The sequence below is a fragment of the Myotis lucifugus genome, unplaced genomic scaffold, assembly GCF_000147115.1.
Source record: "Myotis lucifugus unplaced genomic scaffold, Myoluc2.0 scaffold_167, whole genome shotgun sequence".
NCBI lineage: Eukaryota > Metazoa > Chordata > Mammalia > Chiroptera > Vespertilionidae > Myotis > Myotis lucifugus.
Genome location: NW_005871215.1, coordinates 1,077,255 through 1,100,389, shown reverse-complemented (window position 1 = coordinate 1,100,389; position 23,135 = coordinate 1,077,255). Strand labels below are relative to the sequence as shown.

General features: G+C 36.5%; 2 protein-coding genes across 3 annotated transcripts in view; one reads left to right on the top strand and one right to left on the bottom strand.

The window, feature by feature from the left end:
• Positions 1-3,116, top strand: part of DYRK4 (dual specificity tyrosine phosphorylation regulated kinase 4) — a 31,044-nt gene extending 27,928 nt beyond the window's left edge. The window contains exons 11-12 of one of the 2 annotated variants that reach the window (XM_023759946.1): positions 1,912-2,087; positions 2,755-3,116. In XM_023759946.1, the coding sequence (XP_023615714.1) occupies positions 1,912-2,087; positions 2,755-2,999 (421 nt within the window). In that variant the 3' untranslated portion in view covers positions 3,000-3,116. The remainder of the gene's footprint in view (positions 1-1,911; positions 2,088-2,754) is intronic. The other variant, XM_023759945.1, reaches the window with a different exon arrangement.
• Positions 3,117-5,714: 2,598 nt separating this feature from the next.
• Positions 5,715-23,135, bottom strand: part of AKAP3 (A-kinase anchoring protein 3) — a 28,831-nt gene continuing 11,410 nt past the window's right edge. Inside the window, exons 6-7 of the mRNA XM_023759949.1 lie at positions 13,483-15,756; positions 5,715-6,045 (exon numbers count right to left, since the gene is read on the bottom strand). Of these exons, the coding sequence (XP_023615717.1) occupies positions 5,890-6,045; positions 13,483-15,756 (2,430 nt within the window). The 3' untranslated portion in view covers positions 5,715-5,889. The remainder of the gene's footprint in view (positions 6,046-13,482; positions 15,757-23,135) is intronic.

The window sequence follows — 23,135 nt, the reverse complement described above, 5'->3', positions numbered from 1 at the left end:
TCAGCAAATCTTGGAATGAGAGACTAGAAGTTTTTAACAAATTTAACAGTGGTGAATATAAAGTGCTGGTTTAGGTTTTATAGACTAACTCTAGTTCTAGAAGTCTAGAAGAAGAAGGCAGCTGTAGCTTAATAGCAGTTTATTTGCCAAAAACTGGGAATTTCAGTTGTGTATGGCCTTGATGAGTCTAGGACAGCGATGGCGAATCTTTTGAGCTCGGCGTGTCAGCATTTTGAAAAACCCTAACTTAACTCTGGTGCCGTGTCACATATAGAAATTTGTTGATATTTGCAACCATAGCAAAACAAAGACTTATATTTTTGATATTTATTTTATATATTTAAATGCCATTTAACAGAAAAATCAACCAAAAATATGAGTTCGCGTGTCACCTCTGACATGCGTGTCATAGGTTCGCCATCACTGGTCTAGGATATAATGACCTGCAGTTAGACAACAACTGAAATTGCCTATCTAGGAAGGTGGCAACCACATCATATGATCAGCAGTTAGTTGTGTAAATGTTTTTCAGATACTTGCAGAATTATAAAAGATGGATTAGTTGTCTCAATCCATATAATTCTGATGGGTAGCATAATATATCATAATATATGACCTGGGTCAAAGTTACTAGGCTTAAAATTCTGAGGAAGTGAATTTTGGCTTATAAAAATGAAAAACTAAAGAATTGTCATTTTAAAAAAATGTGGTTCTGTGAGTTAGTGCCTTGCCACTAAAACTACTAAAGGACAACAGGATGATTCCACACTAGGGGTTCTGTCAAATGTATTTTGTTACTGCATTAGAATTTTGGCTGGATTATATCCAAGTCCCTTATAATCTTACCTGGAGGCCCGGTGTATGAAATTCGTGCATGGGGGGTGGTCCCCTCAGCTCAGCCTGCACCCTCTCCAATCCGGGACATCCCTTTCACAATCCTGGACCACTGGCTCCTGCCTGCCTGCCTGGTCACCCCTAACTGCCCTCCTGCCCCTGCTGGCCTGACTGCCCTGCACTGCCCCCTCAACTGCTCCCTCCCTGCTGGCCTGGTCACTCCTAACTGTCTCCCCCGCTGGCCTGGTCACCCCTTACTGCCCCCCTGCCAGCCTGGTCACCCCCAACTGCCCCCCTGCCAGCCTGGTTGCCCCACGCAGCCTGCTTGTTCAGTCACTTGGTTGTTCCTCACTAACCCCCCTACCAGCCTGGTTGTAGGCAGCCATTTTATGAGGGTGTGATGGTCAATTTGCATATTACTTCTTTATTATACAGGATATTCTATCATTCTATAGTATTCTTTTTTAAAAAATATGCTTTATATTCTTCAGAGAGAGATAGAAACATCAATGATGAGAGAGAATCATTGATCGGCTGCCTCCTGCATGCCCCCTACTGGAGATAGAGCCCACAAGCTGGGCCCGTGCCCTGACAAGGAATCAAATCGTGACCTTCTCATTCATGGATCGATGCTCAACCACTGACAACACCAGCCATGCTATAATATTCTTTGTGATATATTTGTAGGTCCAAGTTCTATAGTTTGGGAATTAAAATTAAGCATCTTTTTGTTTTGATCTTCTTAGTTTACAAATCCAAAATCCCATTGGTTAAGATTTCCTATATTTCTTATAAGGAAATTTTTAGAACTCTGGGAGACTTGAACTCTATTACATTCCTTGGCTTGTCATACACATTTACCAAAAATGATTATCCAATAGTTGTTTCCAATACTTTAAAATTATATGTAATAATCTCTGTTCTTTAGTATCTTTGAGTTATTACATAGCTTAAATGGGCTTTTTAAAAATGAACCATTTATATTGTTCCTTATTTAGATTTTTTATTGGAGTCTTTGAAAATGTCTCATTATTAAAAATAAAGCAATAATCCATGCTGGGCTTTGTTGGTGTGTAGATGGGAACCTTCTCTTCGCATGACCCCTGACCAGGCTCTCAAGCATGCTTGGATTCATGATTCACGGAATCTCAAAACACGGCCCAGGCTCCAGACCCTGAGGAAACTCAATCTCCCTTTATCCTCTGAGGCAAGAAAAGACAAGGTTCAAGGGCATCACCACTTGGATAAAAAAGGTACTGGCCCTCAAATAACAAATCTTTTTCCCATAGTTTAGGAGGTAGGCATCTCTGGAGGATTGCATGTCAGCTTCTCTGAACTCAACCTTGGATAATTATTCTGGCTACATCACTACTGGCCTGTCACTTCTTACTTTTCGGATGTTCCTTTCAGGAAACTTGGTTGTAGCCCTTTTTTTGCTACCTTGTTGTTAGGATTTTCCATTTTTCATCTTATTTTCAATTCCCTTTCTGCTACTTTTTCCCCCCACTGTGTCCTTTTCTGCAGCCCCATAATTACCTTTTGAATTTTTATCAGATCATGGAATTAGTATCTTCTATATACAAATAAACTACTGATTATATACATGGTCATTGGAATTAGACTGCCTGGAATTAAATTCAAGCCCTGTCATTTTCCAGGTGTGGGCCCTTGGGCAATTTACTTACCTCTCTGTATCTCAGTTTTTCCATTTATGAGAATAAGAGTTATGCCTTTTTTCTATGGTTGTGGAGAAAGGATCAAATGAATTAGTAAATATAAAGTCCTTAGAAGAAGGCCTGCAACATAGGATGTGCTTTATAAATGAATTGATTTAATATCATTTTGTCCAGAATTTTCCTGCTAATGGACAGTTAGAATTCACATTTGAACACTTGCTCCTTTGTCTTCTCTCTCCTTCAGCAGATGTGATTATCAAAGAGACCATAGACAAAATAAAAGATGGCACCACCAAGCAGTTTCAAAATTCAGGTGATCAGCAGGGCTCTCTCCAGCATGCTGCTGAAGTTGTCCAGCTGCCTCACCTAGCAGAAGCTTCCAGTAAACCAGAGGCAGTTGTCAGGCCAGAGGAGTCCAAGACCTCCACAGAGCAACAAAGCAAAAACTCCTCCCCCAAGAACACAAGCATTTTACCACCTATTGTATGACCTCTGCTGAGGGCGTGTCCTGTTCCTTTTCACCAATGATTTGTATTAGAGACCACACTTATATTGTACAATACATAAGATTGTTGTTTTTAATGCATAAAGGTTTGTTTAAAAAACAAAACAAAAAAAAAAAACAACTCTATTCACATGGCCAGTTGGCATGATTCCTGATATGAGGGTGTGGGAGAGAATGTCCTTGCATCTATATTCCCTCCTTATGCCCTCAACCAGATAAAGCAATGGGGGTGTGTTTGTATGGGTTTGTGTGTGTGGAGGGGATGTTAAACACTCAGTTATATCATCACTAATAGAACTCTAAAATTTTTTTTTTGCCCATGACAGGATTCTTGTTTGAAAATGAGAGAAGCTGAATTCAAACTAGTTTAAGCAACAAAGGACATTTATTGGTTTATATAATTGGGCAATCAGAAGGGTATGTGTAGTTTCAGGCACAGCAGAATCTAGGAATTCAAACAAGGTCATAGGGCTCAGACTCCCTCTACATCTTAACCTTGCTTCTTTTTATGGTTAACCTCATTCTGAAGACAAGCTGTGCCCAGAGTTAAGATTATCATTATCATCCAATCAAATATGCAGTCTTCCTTGCTGCCAGGGAAGTTTTAGAAATGATTGGTCTTAAACCAATCACTATGTCTGAGATATTGGGATCCTTGATTGGCCAGACGGGTCACAAGTCCATACTGAGATACTGGTGCAAGTGATAGCACCAAGTCTGATGCTTCTCTAGGACCACAATAGCAGGATGTGTTCGTCCACCCACCACTCCCATAGTCTAATTAAGTTCATTTACTTTTTTTCCTTTCTAGTCCTTAGCTAATGTGTACATAATCTCTATATATTGTAATTTTAGTACCTATAAAATTTTACAAGAAACTCAAGATCGTAATGCCATAGACATGAAAAATATACTTGGCTTCATAGTTTTCCTTTTAATCACTGTGTAATATTCTATGAAGAGACACACCAGAGAACTGAAGCTATGGGTTTGCATAAAGTCAGGCAGGAAAGATAATACAGGGTGAAAATAGCAGAGGGTCAAGAGAGTCCTAGGAAAGATAAATATGCAAGTGGTTGACAAAAGTAGAGTTCCAAAGAGACAGGAAAATTAGAAACCAAAGGAGGAGAAAGTTTCTAGAAGGAAGGATCAATAATATAAAATTATATAGGTCAGGATAAAAACAAAATGCTTTTTAAATGGGGTGATCCGGACATTAACCCTTTGAGTGCCAACCAATATCCTAGGAACTATGCTAAAATTGCCAAGGCATTTTTGCTGATTTTACAGCAATTTAGGAAAAAAATTATGAATCGCAAGTAAATGAAGTTACATATTCAAAAACTTAAGAAAACCTTTACTACATTTGTTTTCATCTTTAACATATATTGTTTGCTGATTGTTTTATAAAATACGAGTAGAAAAAAAATTTTGAACAAAACATATAAACTAGAGGGACACCCTTCTCCAATATCTTCCACAAAATCGTCATCTTCACAGCAAGAATTGACATATTTAGTAATATCATCATCACTAATAAAAGCAAACTTAGAACTGGACGCTATTTCAAAGCTTTAGGGCCACAAAATCTGAGTAAACTTCATAAAATCGTAGTACCTGTAAAAAATTAGGCAGATAGATGCCAGTGGTCAATTTTAGAACTACAAACATTCGGCATCATAAGTAATCTGCACTTAGGTGCCATCTGTCAATAAAGAGTGAACTACTAGCATCTAATAGTGACACTGCAGGAGGAGCGCGATAGCACTCCCAGCACTTTTGGCGAAAGACAGGAGGAGCGCGATCACACTCCCCGGCAGTCTAGGGGTTAAGTCAGAGCAGTATCATGGGAGAGGTAACTTGTCCCATGTCTTATAACCAGGAAGGTACAGAACTGGCAAGAAATCTCGAGTCTTCTGGACGTATCTTCAACCATGGATAAAGTTGAGGTGGACAGTTTTGTCCTTGAAGCCAAATCCTTGATACTATAATTAGGATGATTTAGGTTGGACATTAAAAATATTTCCCAATTTGCATGGTTATAGAAAACTGAAATGAGTTGATAAGTTCTGTCTTCCTATATTTAGGGAACACTTTAAAGAAGGGGAGCTGCAAATTGTGACAGAATGGGGGATACATTTTCTTATGCTATCCATCTGATTATTTTTTCATCCCTGAGATTTCTTTACCTTATTGCCCCATTGGTGCGGAAAGCCATCCATTGTCAATACTATCATGAGAGTGCATCAAGGAACACGGAAGGCTGATGAAACTTGAGCTTTAGCAGGGTTAAAGCTATGCACCAATTGTTCCATGTTGAGATAGCGATGGCTTGAAGCAATTTCCTGACCTGATAGCCTCAAAGTAAATCTTTACTGATCTTTACTGACCTTTGAGATGGTCTGTCTGCTACCTGTTTGCTGTGCTTTACTGAGGGCAAGATGTGTATTTAAAACTGAATAAAAAGTGGATTGGCCAAAGTTTCGGTGTGCTCTTCACAAAAGAGATACCCCTGGCCCCCTAAAGCCTTCTAAATTCATATTTCTTGTCTAGCATTTTCATTTGTGTGAGGCCCCTTCTTCAGATCCTGAACCCCCGCTGCAAAAGGTTGTGGCACATTGGATCCCAAGGAAACCATACACAGGAGCCCTTTAATGTAATTTTATTTTATTTTATGTCCTTGCTCGCATGGACAGGAAAATCTGCAAAATCCAGTGACTAGCATAAGATGACATGTCTTTGATGTGAGTGGGATGAAGATAATGTTAGGGCTCTGTGAGGATATAGAGAGGGGAGCTGTGGAAATGAAAATGAAGGGAGGGGGCAAGGCTGGGCCCACTTCTGGAAAAGGGGAAAGCAGTGGGTGGGTTCCCATCACAAGTTCGCCATCAGCCAGTCCAGCAGCTGCAGCCGTGTAACGTTTCCCACCGCCTCATCCAGCTGTCGCTCCTTCTCGTAGCGCAGCACTGACTGCAGAACCTCCCCTACGCTGCGTCCTTTGTCCACAGCGGCAGCTGAAAGTTGAAGTAGCTGTGGAAAGGAAAGAAAACAGTAGTGGAGGGCAGAACATCCCAGAACAGGCCAGAAAGGTTCTGCCAAGGCTAGAACAAAGAGGTCAGGTAGACTTGGAGAAACGTCAGCAGAAGGGATTCAAAGTAGATGTTGAGACTTCCTTAATTGTAAAGTTTACTGAACTGTTGCCGGAAGAAAGTTGGTTATATCACCTTCAATTTAAAAAGATATTAATATCCATCTGTTCATGATATGGAAAATCTAATTTCCTTCTAGACTAAAATCTTCCTGCTTCCAGTGGCTGTTTGGTCAATGGTATTCTTGCTTTCTAAGAATTCCAGTGTTTTTAAGTTTACATAATATCATCAAGCAGTCCCCATCATTGTCCCAAGACCAACAAGGGCAAGAGAGAAATATGTTAAAGGACAATGTGGATGCTGTCCCATGCCCCACAGATGAGAGACCCTTCAAGTGTTAGAGAAGGAATGCAGTTCAAAGATCCATTCAACCTTCACTTGTCATAATCAGATTGCTTAAAACATCTTCATGAAGATGTTTCCCAGAGAGGTGAAGAGACTTGTCAGTGCTAGAAATTAGCAAGGGTAAAATTCATACCCAAGTCTCTGAATCAATGTTTAGTTTTCTTTCCAAGTATAAAATGAGAAAAAATATCCAAAGCAACTGTTCTAATATGAACATAGTAGATTGCCATTCATCTGGAATCATAGCAGCAACAAACAAAAGTAACCTAATTTTTATTTTGTACATTATGCACCTGACTCTATGATGAAAAGTCAAAGAGCAAGGAAGCAGGCCAATATCAGGAGCTCTTTCAGAAGGGAAAATTTCCATGTGAGAATTAAAGTACTTACAAATACTGTTGACACAAATGGAAACACAAAAAGTCTTGGCATAAAGAATAACCAAATGGAAATTTTAGAACTAAGACAAAAAATTCAACATGAAAACTTGTTGGATGGGCAGAATAAAGATAGAGGAAAATCAGTAAACTTGAAGATAGAACAATGGAAATTAGCCACACTGAAAAACATAGGATTGATTAAACTTCAAAAAAGATTAAGAAAATAAACAGAACTACAGGGCCTGTAGGACAATACAAAATGTTTTACATTTATGTCATGAGAATCCTAGAAGAGGAGGAAAAGTGTGGTATAGAAAAATACTTGAAGAAATAATGGGTAAAAACTTCCCTAACTTGCCACAAGACATAACAAATTTAAGAAGCTCAGTAAACCTGAATAAGATAAACTCAAAGAAATTCACTTTAAGACTTGTCATAATCAGATTGCTTAAAACAAAACAAAACAATAAAAAATCAAAAGCAGCCATAGAGAAATGCTATATTATAAGGGAACAACAATTTGAGTGACAACGGATTTATCAGAAACCATAGACACCAGAAGGATATGACATAGTAAAGCACTAAATGAAAAGAACTTTCAAACCAGAATTCTACATCCAGTAAAAATATACTTCAGGAATAAGGAAAATTTCAGGGAGTGGGCAGGGAGAAGTCAATGGGGGAAAAGAGAGACATATGTAATACTTTCAACAATAAAGAATTTAAAAAAATTTCAGATGAAAGAAAACAGAGAATTCATTGTCAGATAATATGTTCTAGTTCTTAAGACAAAAGGATAGTGATATCAGAAGGAAACTGGGAACAGTGAGAATAAATAAAGAACAACAAATAGTAAAAATTTCAGTTTTATAAAATACTTTTATGGTTGAAAGTAAATATAACATTGTATGAAAGTTTTTTAAATCTACATGGAGTAAATACATGAAATAACTAAATATAGAGGAAAGTGTAAAGGGGCCTAAATGGTAAGATGTCTACATTCAGTTAAAGTGGTAACTATCGCCAAAACCGGTTTGGCTCAGTGATAGAGCGTCGGCCTGCGGACTGTAAGGTCCCGGGTTCGATTCCGGTCAAGGGCATGTACCTGGGTTGTGGGCACATCCCCAGTGGGAGATGTGCGGGAGACAGCTGATCGATGTTTCTCTCTCATCGATGTTTCTGGCTCTCTATATCTCTCCCTTCCTCTCTGTAAAAAAGAAATAAAATATATTTAAAAAAATATGAAAAAAAAATAAAGTGGTAACTATCTTACATAGACTGAAAAGTTAGGTATATTCTAATTCCTAGGGAGAAAAAAACACTACAAAAACTACACAAAGAAATATAGTAAAAATAAATTAAAATGGAATACTAAAAAATGTTTAAATAATTCAAAAGAAGGAAAATAGAAAGGAAAAATAGAACTAATATTAAAATAGTAGACCTTACTCCAAACATATCAATGATTAGAAAAATGTAAATGGTCTAAACACATAAATTGTCAGAATAAAAAATATATATGACCCACCCGGCAGTGTGGCTCAGTGGTTGAGCTTGACCTATGAACCAGGAGGTCACGGCTCGATTCTCGTCTGGGCACATGCCTGGGTTGTGGGCTCGATCCCCAGTGTGGAGCATGCAGGAAGCAGCCAGTCAATGATTCTCTTTCATCATTGATGTTTCTATCTCTCCCTCTCCCTTCCTCTCTGAAATCAATATATACATATATATGTATGACCCAACTATATGCTACCTACAAAAAACTCACATTGAATGGTTAAATGATATAGGTAGGTTAAAAGTAAAATTACGGAAAAAGATGTACCACAAAAACACCTATTTAAAAAAAAAAGCTTGAATCTCAACATTTATGGTCAATTAATTTTTATGAAGGGAAAAATAATTCAAAAGGTCCAGATATCCATTTATCTTTTCAACAAATGGTCTTGAGAAAACTGCATATCCACAGGCAAAACAATGAATCAGACCCCTACTTCACATCATACACAAAATGAACTCAAAATGGATCACATACCTAAAAGTTGAAATTATCAAATATTTTGAAGTTAAAAAAAGAAGAAAATCTTCATAACCTTGGGTTGTGTCAATGTTTCTTAATCTGGCAATACTGACTCTATGGGCCGGATTATTCTTTGTTGTGGGGTTGTCCTCTGCGTTGTGGAATGCTTAGCAGCATCCTTGGCCTCTACCCAGTACACTCTAGTAGCAATCCTGCTGCTAGTTCTGACAACAGTATATAGCTCCAGACATTCCCAAATGTCCCTTGGGGGCAAAACCGCCTCCTCCAGTGGAGAACCAACCCACTGGGTTATGCAAAGATTAGCTACAACATCAAAACACAAGCAATAAAAAGCAAAAAGCGATAAATTAGATTTTACCATTAAAACTTTTGCTTTTCAAAAGACTCCATTAAGTAAAATTAAAAAAAAAACATACTGAGAAAATATTTGCAGATCATATATTTGATAAATAACCTGTATCCAGAATATATAAAGAATTCTTGTAACTTTATAACAAGATGAAAACAACCCAGTCAAAATATGGACAAAAGATTTGCATAAACAGTTCAACAAAGAACATATATGAAGAGCTAATTAGCACATAAAAAGATGCTCAAATTAAATCCACTATATATACCACCATAATAGCTATAATATATAGTGTTGATGCGGATGTGGAGAAACTAAATTGTTGGTGGGAATATAAAATGGTACAACCATTTTGAAAAACAGTTTGGCAGTTTTTAAAGACATACTTACCATAAAGTGCAGCAATTCAACTCCTTGTTGCCCAAGAGAAAAGAAAATGTATATACACAAAAAACTTGTATATGAATGTTCATATTAACATTAATCACTGTAGCAAAAAAGTGGAAGCAATTCAAATGTGCCTTAATTGGTAAATGAATAAACAAAATGTTGTTTATCCATATAATGAAACACTATTCAGCAATACAAAGGAATGAACTACTGTTATATACAACAACATGGATAAACCTCAAAAACAAAATGCTAAGTGTGAATAGCCAGATGTAAAATACTATATATTTATAGCTTCATTGTTTAAAATTTTGGAAAGGTAAATCTATGATAGAAATCCAATTAATGGTTACCTGAGGCTGGGGGTACAAATTGAGAAAAATAGCCTAGAAAATTCTGAAATAGAGAAATAAGGAGTCTAGTCCTATCAGATATTTTTAAAATTATAGAATGGCAGTGATTAAAATGGTGTGCTAATTTAAATAGTATTAAAACAGTAAATAGTTAAATAATTCAATGAAACAGAAAAGAAAGTTCAGAAAAAGAACCAAAGGTAGGTATCCATCTGAAAAAAAATAAGAGATTGCATTCCTACCTCATATTTTATATAAAAATAAAAATCGATCAAAGTCTTAAAATTTTTAAAAAATACTGCGCGTTGGAAGAAAACATGGGAAAGTATTGTTAATATCTTGGCATAAAGAATGTCTTCCAAAATATGACATAAAATTCAGGAAAAATAAAAGAAAAAAGTGTCTTAGATTTGACTATGTAAACATTTAAAAAATTCTATATGGCATAAACAAAACACCAAAAGACAAATGATTAAAAACTGTATTTAATATCACAAAGGCTAATTTCCTTATACATAAAACTCCTACAGATCAATAAGAAAAGGACCAACAACCCAACAGAAAAATGGGCTGAAGGTATAAACAAACAATTCATTCACGAAAAAGGGAATTCAAATGGCTCTTAAACATTAAAAAGATATTCACCCTCATTCCTAATAAGCCAAGTACAAAGGAAGGCAACACTTGGCAAAGATCAAAAGTTTGTCCTCACTGTTGATTAAAATATGGAAAACATGCATTTTTATATTGTTTTAGTAGATATGCAAATTTGGTGCAAGCTCTATGGAAGGCAATTTGAAAATATATATCAAATATACAAACAGAAAAAATATATATACAGACAGACATTTATGGTGATCTTGAATCCTTTTCTAAGTATTTAGCATATACAGATACATTTGAATTCTGTGCACATGGCATTGCATATAGTAGCAAAATACTGGCAACTGAAATGTCCATACATGGGAAAGTGGTTAAATACAGCACCTTCATACAATGAAGTAATATGCAGCTATTAAAAAGAATGCAGCAGCTCTATATGTTGCAGAACAGGATATACATGGTGTCCCCCCAAAAATGTATATATACTTTGAATAATTATTAATTTCAGTGGGTTAAATCTGAAAAGAAAGAAACAACAACTGATATCAGCTGTAAAGTGTGTATACATTTTTTAGGACACCTATATATATCTTATTATCATTTGAGACTTAAAATGAGATGCATACATATAAGTACTTACTTGTGTATGCACATGTATTTCTAAAAGGATAAGCAAGAAATTGATCACAATAGTTTTCTCCAGAGAGAGCAACAAGATGGGAGATAAGAATGAGAAGAAAAAAAACACCTTAGTTTTCACTGTACATCCTTTTGTGCCTTTGGATTTTGAACTATGCACACATTACCTATTTAAAAAATGGATACAAATTTATTTAAAGGAAGTGGGCTCATGGACATCCCAGTGTTACTGGGTTCAAGTCAGCATGAGAATATTTGTATACATTAATTAAATCTCTTTCCCCCCAAAATTTCAAATCTATCTTTTGGGAAGTTTCTTTGATGTATACTTCATCCAACTGTTCTTAAAATTATACTGATATTCAACGAAAATTGCCTCATTAGTTGAAGTTTGGATGTCCTTTCCATTTTTTCCTTTAATAAAATAGATGACCGTCTTTATCTTTACAAATGGGAAAAGATGTTTGGGTATTGTGTGCTTGTGTGTGTGTACAGGGGAAGGACTACAAGGCTATTGTGCCCATTTTAGATAAGTATGTTACAGACATTCTAATTCAAAATAATCTAAAACCAGAATGTATTTTATATACAATGGGTTGAATTAAGAGATGGCAATGGAACAAAAGCCTGTTTCACACATTGTACATATGAGAGCTATGCTTCTTTTTATATTTTTCATCAGTCTATAGCTTTTTTGAATATAGCCCCCCTCTATAAATTGCTGTTTTACAGACTTGTAAAATTGTAGCGACAGAGACACTTTACATTTTGCTAAGAACTCTTAGGAATATTTGTAGGATTGGAAAACTCGAATGTACACACAAATCACCTGGTGATTTTGCTAAATTGCTAAAATGAAGATTCTGATTCAGTAGGGCAGAAGTGGAGCCTGAGATTTTAAACTTCTAACAAGCTCCCAGCTGATACCAATGTTGTTGGTTCAAATAGGCCACATTTTGAGTAGCCTTCTCCAGATCAGGTATTTTCTTGTTTAGGTTTAGTGTACTGTAGCCTAATCTGGATGCTATCAAATCCTGTGTCTTCTCAGTCATCAGATAAGCCAAGTAACCCAGTTGCAAGGGTTTCTGCCACTTATTAAACAGACAAAGCCTATTCCTCCACATCCTCTGGTTTCTATGAGCATGAATTATTTTAATAAATAATCCCAGCCTCTTTTGCCACCCCTTACTATTTAATTGTTAACCACCATTGTTCCACTTTTATCAATTGAGACACAAGAATCAAAAGCCCTAAAGTGATGTGTGTGTCTGGTGAGGATAGTCTCTATTTCTTAATTCCTCTACAATAGCATGAGGCGGCAACTTGCGTAAGTGTTCATGCTTTCCAGACTCAAAATCTCCCTTCAGTGAGCAGTTCCAAGGCCTTATCTTTATTAGTAATAACAATGATAAGTTGATTTCCCATTTGCCTTATTCTTTTTATATATATAGTTTTACTGATTTTAGAGAGAGGAAGAGAGAGGGAGAAATAGAAACATTGATGAAAGAGAAACACAGATTGGCTGCCTCCTACAGGCCCCCTGCAACTTGGGCATGTGCCCTGACCAGGAATTAAACTGTGAACTCCTGGTTCATAGGTCAATGCTCAACCACTGAAACATGCCCGCCGGACCCATTTGCCTTATTCTTTAGTCTTATTTTTCCAACTGATTCAGAACTTAGGGCAAGGAGAAGAGGGATGCTATTTATCAAATCCCTTTAAATCCCCAATATCTCCTAGACAACCAGCTAAAAGAATAATGAAAGTTTTGAAAAGCTCATCAATCTAGATCCTTCATGCCACCTGCTCTTCCCCCCGCCCCCCAGCCTTAACACATCCCTAGAGTGCTTCCCAGCAGTCCCTTCTCATTCGTTGGGCAATGCTGTCCTATCCAAAATTCAGCCTGAAGCTCTGACCTTAATCTGAGTCTTTTACCAAGTATCTTGGAGTTCCTCATCTATGCAATTCCACCAATATATGCAGAAAAAAGAATCAGATTTGATTTATCATATACCTCCTTCTTCCCCCTTTTAAGTGACTCTTATTGGGCAAAATATAATTTTATTTTACCCATTATTTCTGCAAAGAGGCATGATCTTCAAATTCTTACTGTCCCCATTCTTCTTGTGCCTATCTTCCCATTTAGAAAGAAAACAACTTAAACCCCCAACGAACCATTAATAAATATTTCCAAATTCCTCTGACTCTTCTTCCTTACCTTCTCTTGGATTCCTTCATCATCACCAGCAAAGTACAAAATAGGGACATTGAGCTCAGAGGCAGCTACCCATTGAAGTACGGCTTGGAGTTGCTTGTTCTGAACTGTATCAATTAGGTTCTGATTGCTGACAACCACTTTGGTGGATGCACACCCTTCAGGGAGCTGTCCCGATACACCTCTCAATTCATTATGGATAGCTTGATAGGCATTCTGCAAGACAGCCTCTGCTGTCCCTGTGCCCTTGACTGGTAAGCACTCATAGAAACTATCTGGGAAGGTTGAAGCTGGCCTGCTGGCATCCCCAGATTTATCATCTCCCAGCTCTGCCAAGGGAGAGTCACAGGACTTAGCAATAATGACACACAACTTCATCACTGAGTCCATCAGATGTTCTATCATCTGCCCATTCATGTGGCTCGTGACCATCTTGGCCAGCCCAGCAAGAGTACCACCAGACTCATCACCTTCACTCACTTTGATGGGACAAGGGGGTACAGGTCTTTCACATAGGTCTTCCTTTATTGGTTGTTCTGGCACCTTGGGTTCAGAGTCATTCTTGAAAATGGTCTCACCAAGTAAATTCCTGATAAAGTTGAAGAAAACACTCATTAGATCCTTCTTCTCTGTTTCCTCTTGGTTACCTTCCATATGTGAAGACTTAAGGTTGGTCTCAGCAGAAACTACAGGGGCCTTGTTGGTAGGAAAGTTGGTTCTACCAGCAGCTTCAAGGAAGCTCTGTGCATCCATGCTTCCTCCCTGGGCCAGGTGGTATTGAATCAGAAGTAATGCAGATACAAGCAGGTCCTTGGCCCAGGAGTCTGAATCACACATAAAATTCTCAGGGTTCTCTAGGTGATGCACAGGGGGGATGAAATTGCAAGTATCCAGAGGATATTCCAGCGGAAAGTCTGGGGGAGGGTCATACTGGTTGCTGGGAGTTGTTGCACACTGAGAATCTGGAGATTTTCCTTCTTTATTCTGACTTTTATGCCATAAACTCAGGCCCTCTTTGATAATGTGTTCACCCAAAGTTTCAACACAAGTCTTCTCTGGTTTGCATGGAGGAGAGTACATTCTTTCCTTCAATTTACCTTCAGATTTCATTGTTGCAAAATTTACCTTTTGGTTTTTAGGACCACCCATTCCTTTCATGGAGACCACGGAATAACTCTCAGACTTGTCCTTGGTTTTCCTGATATTCTCAGGAGGTTTCTTGGCAAACATCACACTGTATAGCTTCCACAGCATAGCATCCATAATATCTGAGGCCTTTTGGCTTCCATGAAAGAAGAGACTTCTTTTCACAGCCGAGACAAAGTCTGTATCAGTCATGAGGGTCCCTGTGACATTGTGGAGGTTCTTCATGAGGGAGTCAATGAGATCTGAGACTACCTCTTTTGCATGCCCAAGTAGTACCTTCTTCAGCAGGATGGTGGCAATGGTTGTGTCCTTCACTTGGATTTTCAGAGTCTTCATTATGGAGACCATCATATCAGACACCACACTGTTAGCATAGGTCATGATCTTTTGACTAACAGAAGTTGTAAAATCATCAGGCCTTTCTTGCCCTTTGAACATCTTTCTCTCCCCAGGTAAGGACCTTGCACCCTCTTTGGAATCACCTGCATTATGAGATTCAAACACTTCTTTATAGAAGAAAGACTTCTTAGAACTAGGCTTGCCATCTGGACCCTTGCATTCATTGATCTTCAGGGAGGTCTTATATCTCAAATTTGAGGGACTCTGCAATGATTCAAAGACTCTGTCACCAGAGCCAGGAACCTTATCTGAGGTAGTATTCTTGGAATATTCAGAGACAGTCTCATTCACCAGCTCTGATGCCACCTTACTCAGGCTTTTGCTAGGGGGGGGTTCATCCCCCATGTACACTGACTGATGGACACATTTGTTCTCAGAGCCATCGATCTTTTCATTGATCTCCTTGCGGGCCATGGCTATGACTAAATTTGTGAGGCGGTTAGCATAGAAGGAAACTTCATCCACTGTACTCCCATTATCATCTTGGGCACCGGAACCTGGGAGAGGGTTTTCTTTGTGAGTCATCTCAAAATGAAATCTCCCTGCATTGTCCTTGTTGGTGTTATTGTAGTAGTCCACAGAGAAACCCTTCTGTGGGTCTTCTGAGTTGGTCATTTCCCCATCAGGTGATGATTCTCCAGGCTTGAACCTAACACTTTGGAACCCTGCTGTAGTTTTTTCCAGGTCTTTGCGGAGCCAGCTGAGCACTCTGACAGGATCAGTTGAGGCTTCCTTAAAAACAGACAAGTATTCATCCGACTACAACAAAGTAAACATAGGGGATATTCAGGACAACTCAAAGAGCAGTTACAAAAATGGTCACTTTGCTCAAGCCTGAACTCCTCGTCATCACAATAAAAGTAACCAATGTTTATTAAGTGCTTACTATTTATCAGGCACTGTTCCAACTATTTTGACTATTATCTCATTTAATATTACTCTCATAGTAAACTTAAATGTTAGCTCTCTTATTATTCATAGTTTACAGAGGAGGAAATTGAAGAACTGAGAGATTTAGCTACTCACCTGAGGTTATACAGCTAATCATTGATGGAACAAGAATTCCCACGCTGGCAGTCTGACTCCAGAGCCCATGCTCTTAGCCATTGCACTATATTGCATCTAACAACATGTATCCTTAAGATCTGACAGTTATCACATTCACAGCTGAATTAGCATTTGAACTAAATCAGATTTTTCTTGTATTAATGTTAACCGCTATTTCCTATGGTTAATCTGTTTTTATTTAGGTCTCTTATTACAAAATATAGTTTTCAAAAAATTATAAAATTCAAGGATAATTGTGCATAGTTAATCACTTTGCCAGGCTACACAAGCACAATCTGGATATGCTAAATGACTTCCAAAGGACTATTTAATATCACTTTAAGTTAAAAATCTGATTTATAATTGAGGAGTTAATACCTGTGGACAATTTATTAGTTTTAAGGGAATACAGATTCTTTGGTGGACACTAGCTGTGATAAGCACATGCACATACTTATATGTTTATATTTTGTAATCTATAATCTTCATTTGAACACAAGCTAAAATAAGAATGTATATAAAATTATCCTATTCACTATCAAATGTAAAGGATCATTGTAATTATTGGAGTTATAGCTCCTGGAATAACAAGTATTGCCCATCTTTAAAGATTAATTTGGTACTTTAATTACCAAGTGTCATATAGTTACTAACTACTATTTGTTAAATACTATGTTTGCCAGGCATTGTGCTAAGTGCTTTACACACATTATTTAATTTAATCCTCATACACAGCCTGTAAGGTAGATATCACTCATCCAATTTCACAGGTAGGAAAACTGAGGCATAGAAAAGTCAAATAAATTCACTAGCATCTCACAGCTACTACGTGATGAGGGTTAGTGTTCAAATCCAGTTCCTACTCTAAAATTGGTGCTCTACCCGCAGCTGTATTTTGATGACTTGGAAAGAAGAGGAAAGCAGTTGTACAGTCCTCTGCAGGGCTGGTTTAAGCTGCCTGTTGGCCACAGTTCTTGGTTCAAAGTCTTCCTAGTTGATTATCCTTATATGGGCACTGTAGGGAAATTTTGTGCTTCAGTGGAAAACTATGCATAATTTATAGCATATCCTTCCACATTTTCTGATTCTAATTCTCTTAGAGCTATTTTACAATTCTGTAAAGTGTAGACAACTGATAGCAATGAGATATAATTGTTGTTTATACACACAATAATTTTGGCCAGGGAAGGATACATTGTAGAAAAGGTGCTTCCATTTGCACATTCACTTCAATATTCCTAATCTATAAATATGTCTTTTTTTCTTAGATTGTACTTTGAACCACACCAGTTCTTTGTTAATAAGTTAAATAAAATATTTAACATGAGTTTATTTTTATATATTTCTGAGAGTCATTATTTCACCTTTCTCTGAAAATGACCTTTTAACAGTTTTGGAAATCTTTGCCAAGATGTCTGACATGCTCACCTAACAGACATAAATGTCGTCATGAGAGTAGCGTACCAGGTGCTTCCTGGCCCTCAGAGATAAATGCCAAGTGGAAATGGAACTATGCAGGAATTCTGTTTTTCTAGTTTTAATTTTCTTCTCCACTAATTTTGCTTTTGATTTTCACTTTGGTTAAATAGTAGCAGTAATGATTAAGAAATTGGTTTTATTGTCTCGCTACTTGGTGATTCTTTAATGAATTATGGTTTATAGAGCTCTATTCTCTGTTGGGTAAGACACAACAGAAAATCTGTTTTGCTAGCATTTATTGCCTGTCTTAAAATCAATAATTTTGTGCCATTTGGAAGGAGAGGAGCCCTTTGATTTCTGGACAGGTAAGTTTTGTGTTTCTGTTTTTATTTTTGACATATGGCTTAAAGTTTATTATTCTTAATTGAGATATAATTGATATATAAATTAGAATAGTTTCAGGTGTTCAACATAATGATTCAATATTTATATATATTGCAAAATGATCACTAATAAATCTAGTAACATCTATCACCACACATAGTTCAAATTATTTTTTCTTATGATGAGAAATTTTAAGATCTACTCTGTTAGTGAGCTTCAAATATACAATGCAATATTGTTAATTATAGTCACCATGCTGTACATTCTATCCCAGGACTTACTTATTTTATAATTGGAAATTTGTATCTTTTAACCAACTTCACCCATTTTGTACCCCCAACCCCACCCCTTGCAACCATGATCTGGTTTTGTATCTATGAGTTCTTTCTTTTTTTCTTTAGATTCTACATATAAGATCATATGGTATTTGTCTTTCCCTCTCCGAGTTATTTCTCTTAGCATAATGCCCTCAAAGTTCATCCATACTGTTGCAAATGGCAAAATTTCCTTCTTTTTTATGGGTGAATAATATCCCATTTTATCACATTTTCTTTACCCATTCATCCACTGATGGACACTTAGGCTGCTTCCATGTTTTGTCTACTGTAAATAATGCTGCAAAAAACATAGGGATGCAGATATCTCTTCCAGATAGTGGTTTTGTTTTCTTCAGATATTTACTCAGACGTGGAATTGCTGTTCATATGGTAATTGTTATTTTAAATATATTTTCATGATTGATTAAATGAGATTAAATAAGATAATATGCACAAAATAACTTGTACACTTAATGTGGTGTCTATAAACTAGCTAATACCACTTAAACATTTCAAATAAAAATTAGACCTCAAAAGAGTTAAGAGAGAAGCCAATAAACTTGATCTTTAGGGCAATGCAGTAAGACACAGTTAACTAGCTATAGAAGCACTAGGGGATGAAACCTGACTTTTTGCATGTATGGGAAAGTAGTACTCTGGGTGGAAAGAGAAGTTCTGAAAGACAGTATGGCTAGGGATGTGTTTCATGATTCATTCCTGTCAGACCAGGTGGGAAGTGTGGGGAAACTACTGAGCTCCTATAACAAATCTTTTAAAAATTATTTTTCATAACCAAAGGTCAATAACAGGTGGGAACTTCCTAATGGACAGAATTTAGCTTTACAATGAAGATTTAGGGGGGGAAAGCTGCCCTTATGCATGCCTGAGAAAGTGACAGAGAAAAGGTGGTGGAGTCAGAGCAAAGACAGCATTCAAGAGATGGAAAATCAGGTTTCAAAGTAGATGCTAACCACCAAGAGGACCAACCTGATGGCCTGCTACTGCCGAGGTGATTTAGGGGAGACAAATGATGTGTAACACAAACTACCTGTATAATGCAACATGTATATCATGTCTGTGTACAACACATATAGACACTGTAAAACATACAAAGGTGAAAGAAATATGCAATCTATTGTACAGACAAAACATGAACATAAATATTATTAAATACTATGTGATTAGTGCTATAAAATAATTAAAAGAGATATATTTAATATGAGAAGAGGGACAGAGAATTTTGGCTGGGTAACTAAAAATGAAGTGACATTTGAGATGAACTTTTAAGCATTTTGATAGTCAGATACTTAGGCTGGCAACAAAATGACAGGCAAAATCTATTATTTGGGGTAATGCTAGTTTTAAATCAACTCAGTGGTGTGACAAAATAGAGTCTTGATCACTTTGCTTAGAGAGGGTATTCAAAGAGCAGCTGTCTTTGTAGTGACTTGGGGACCCAGGTTCTGCTTTTCATGGTTTCACCCTCTCTTTGGCCTCAGAACCTTTTCTTTAAGTCTGTGTATGAGGAACGACAGAGACAGTAAAGGTCTGGATAGGAGGCTTTTGTGGTCCAGGCCTAGAAGTGACAAATATCACTTCTACCCATGATCCATTTGTCATTGTCTTTTGAAAGTTTGATTATAATGTGTTTCAATGCAGGTCTCTTTGAGTTCATCTTGAAGTTCATTGAATTGCATGGATGTTTAGTTTCATGTTTCATCAGATTTGGGAAGTTTCCAGCTATTATTTCTTCAAATATTCTCTCTGCCCCTTTCTCTTTCTTTTCTCCTACTGGGACTCCCACAGTGTATATGCTTGTTTGCTTGATGTATCCCACAGGACCCTTTGGCTCTGTTCACTTGTCTTCAATCTTTTCCCTTTCTGTTCCTTAGACTTAATACTTTCCACTTTTCTATCTTAAAGTTTGCTGATTCTTTCTTATGCCTGCTCAAATCTGCCTTTAAATCTACTAGTGAATTCTGCATTTCCATTATTATGCTTTTCACCTCCAGAATTTCTTTTAGGTTATCTGTAGGTTTTGTCTCTTTATTAATATTTCTTGTTTGTTCAGATACTGTTTTTTTTTACTTTCTTCAAATCTTTTCTTTAGTTCTTTGAGTATCTTTAAGACAGTTGGTTATAGTGTTGTCTAGTAGATCTAATATCAGGGCTTTTTCAGAGACAGAGCCTGTTGATTTTTTTTTTCTTTGAATGGACCATACTTTCCTGTTTCTTTGTATGTCTTGTGATATTTTGTTGAAAACTGGACACATGAATCTAATGGCTGGCTGATGCTATAAGCTGTCTATTAGGTTTGTATACTGTGTCTGTCATTCATAAAAGCATTAAGTGTAAGTAGTAATGTTTTCCTATCTCCACATTGTATTAATAAGTTAGATTATAAAGTCTATTAAATTAAAAGACCTCTATTCTGATTGGATAAAGTATTATTATAGACCCTGACTCAGAAATATTTTAGGAACCTAAGTTTACATAAATTGGGTAAATCTTTACAAGTTAGATAAGTTAGGTACGTCTAACTTAGGCAAGCAAGATTAGTTTAATAATTTTAGTAGAATAAAAATAGTTATGTCTTTTCTGATTTATCAGTGTTAAGAATAATACTAGTGTTCATTTTTATTTCACTTTGATATGATCTTCATAAATTTGTACATTACATAGATCCAATAAGCTAGTATTACTTCTACTTAATGTTTAAGATGATGAAAAATATAAATTTGTATTTAATCCAGTTGAATAATTATTCTGACAAACTTTATTTCAATTTATGTTTTATAATATGTCAACTTGATTATAAATTTCCAACTTTTTTTTTTACATTTTTATTGATTTCAGAGAGGAAGGGAGAGGGAGAGAGAGGTAGGTAGACTCATCAATGATGAGAGAGAATCATTGATTGGCTGCCTCCTGTACACCCCCTACTAGGGATTGACCCTGCTACCTGGGCATGTGCCCTTGACTGGAATCGAACCCAGGACCCTTCAGTCCATAGGCCCATGCTCTACCCACTGAGCCAAACCGGCCAGGGCATTTTCAACATTTTTATGTAACTTAAAACACTGGACTGGTATTAAATTGAGTTAGTTAATGGATATTCATGGGTTACTTAGATTATACCTAAGTAAAATAGAAAAGGAAATATTGATAACTAAGCATAGCTTATATGATTTTGCTTCTTGTTTTTTATTGCTATAGAAAGTATATGACTTTGGATCTGTTAATGAATGTGTTCATTTTTGCCATATAGGTTGTAGAAGGAATGTGCGTGGTTGTAAAAATTGTCTTATGTATCATGAGCTCTACTAGTCTGTACATTAGCTGGTGTGTAATAGTTCACAATTATATACCTCTCCCTCCATAGTTTTCCTTTTGAAATAGAAAGAAAGAAAATACTTATAAAAAAGTTATAATTAATAGAAATGGTTGAGATTATATTTAGGAACATAATGTCAAAGAAATCCAATGGCATACATGCTTGTTCTTCTAGGAACTGCAGGTAAAACCTGGTAGGGTTTCTTAGTCTTGAATTTTTAGTCACAGAATAGCAAATAATAAAGGCCTATACAAGTCCAATCTAAGATTCCTTATGAAAACTTCCAGCAAAGCAAACTATCTGGTTGCTGTACCTATGTAAATAATCAGGCCAATTCTGATGAGACTATCCTGATTTTGTGATCAAAGTTACTTTGAGAATTTTTATTAAAATGAAGGCAACTGTAGGGAAAAAAAACTTGTACTTCAATATAAAACTATGTATTATCCCTAGTCCATAGTCTATAGACTAAGCATTGTTTACATCTTTCTACATAATCTGTTTTTGATTCTATGGAAGCTATTTTACATGTCTGTAAACTGTAGATAATGATAGCAATGCAAAATAATTCTGTAGTCTATAGACATGTAAATTCTGCCCAGTGGAAGTTCAGCTGACTTCCCTTTCCCACTGTGGAAGAAGCCAGTTTTACCTCTATTTGTGCATTTATTTCAATATTCCTGACCTATAAATGTATATATATATTTTGTTGTTCTTGAAGTGGTTATAACACTTCATCAATTTTTTCATTAAAGAGTTAAATAAAATCTTTAACATGCACTCATTTTCATATCTGATTGGGAATCTTGATTTCACCCTTTTTTGAAAATTATCCCTTAATAGTGACTACTTATTTACAGATAGGCACACTACCTGCAAATAGGCGTGTTTCCATAATTGAGCTAACATGTAAAGGTAAGTCTGGTTAATGCAGATGTGGGATTTATTCTTTTATCCTTTTCAGTTCTTTCACAGAACATTAAAAAAATAGCAACAAACCTACAGCATAGCATAGAACTTCATGATAGAGTATAGAGTTGTGTTAGCATGCTGTGTTTTTAGGTTTTGTTTGTTTGTTTGTGAGAGAGAAAGACAGGGGAAGGGAGAGAAATATCAATTGGCCACGCCCCGACCGGAGATTGAACCAGCAACCTAGATATATGCCCTGACTGGAACTTTCAATCTTTTGGTGCCACTGGCCAAGGCTTGCTGTGTTTATAGGTTTTTATTATCTATGTTTTTTAAACCTAAAATGTGTGTACCCTATGTCCATTATTCCACTTGAACTGGTTATAACACTTCATCAATTTCCTCATTAAAGAGTTAAATAAAGAGTAAATAAATAGAATAATTTTGCTAAATAAATAGAATAATTTTGCAAAAGTCCTTGATGAAGCCGTAGTGACTGACTGAGTTCAATGTACAACTAAATACCCATCTCTTTTAGGGGAGGTGGATATCAAATTATTTCTGAATCTTTCTGAATCAAAGCTAGGGAAAAATTTCATGTCTTCACAAAGAATATGAAAAGGGTCAAGGGGTTTAATTTTCTCTCCTTGGCATCTTTTGCTTTAAGAGCTTAGTTTTATTTTTTCAAAACTCACCTGAGG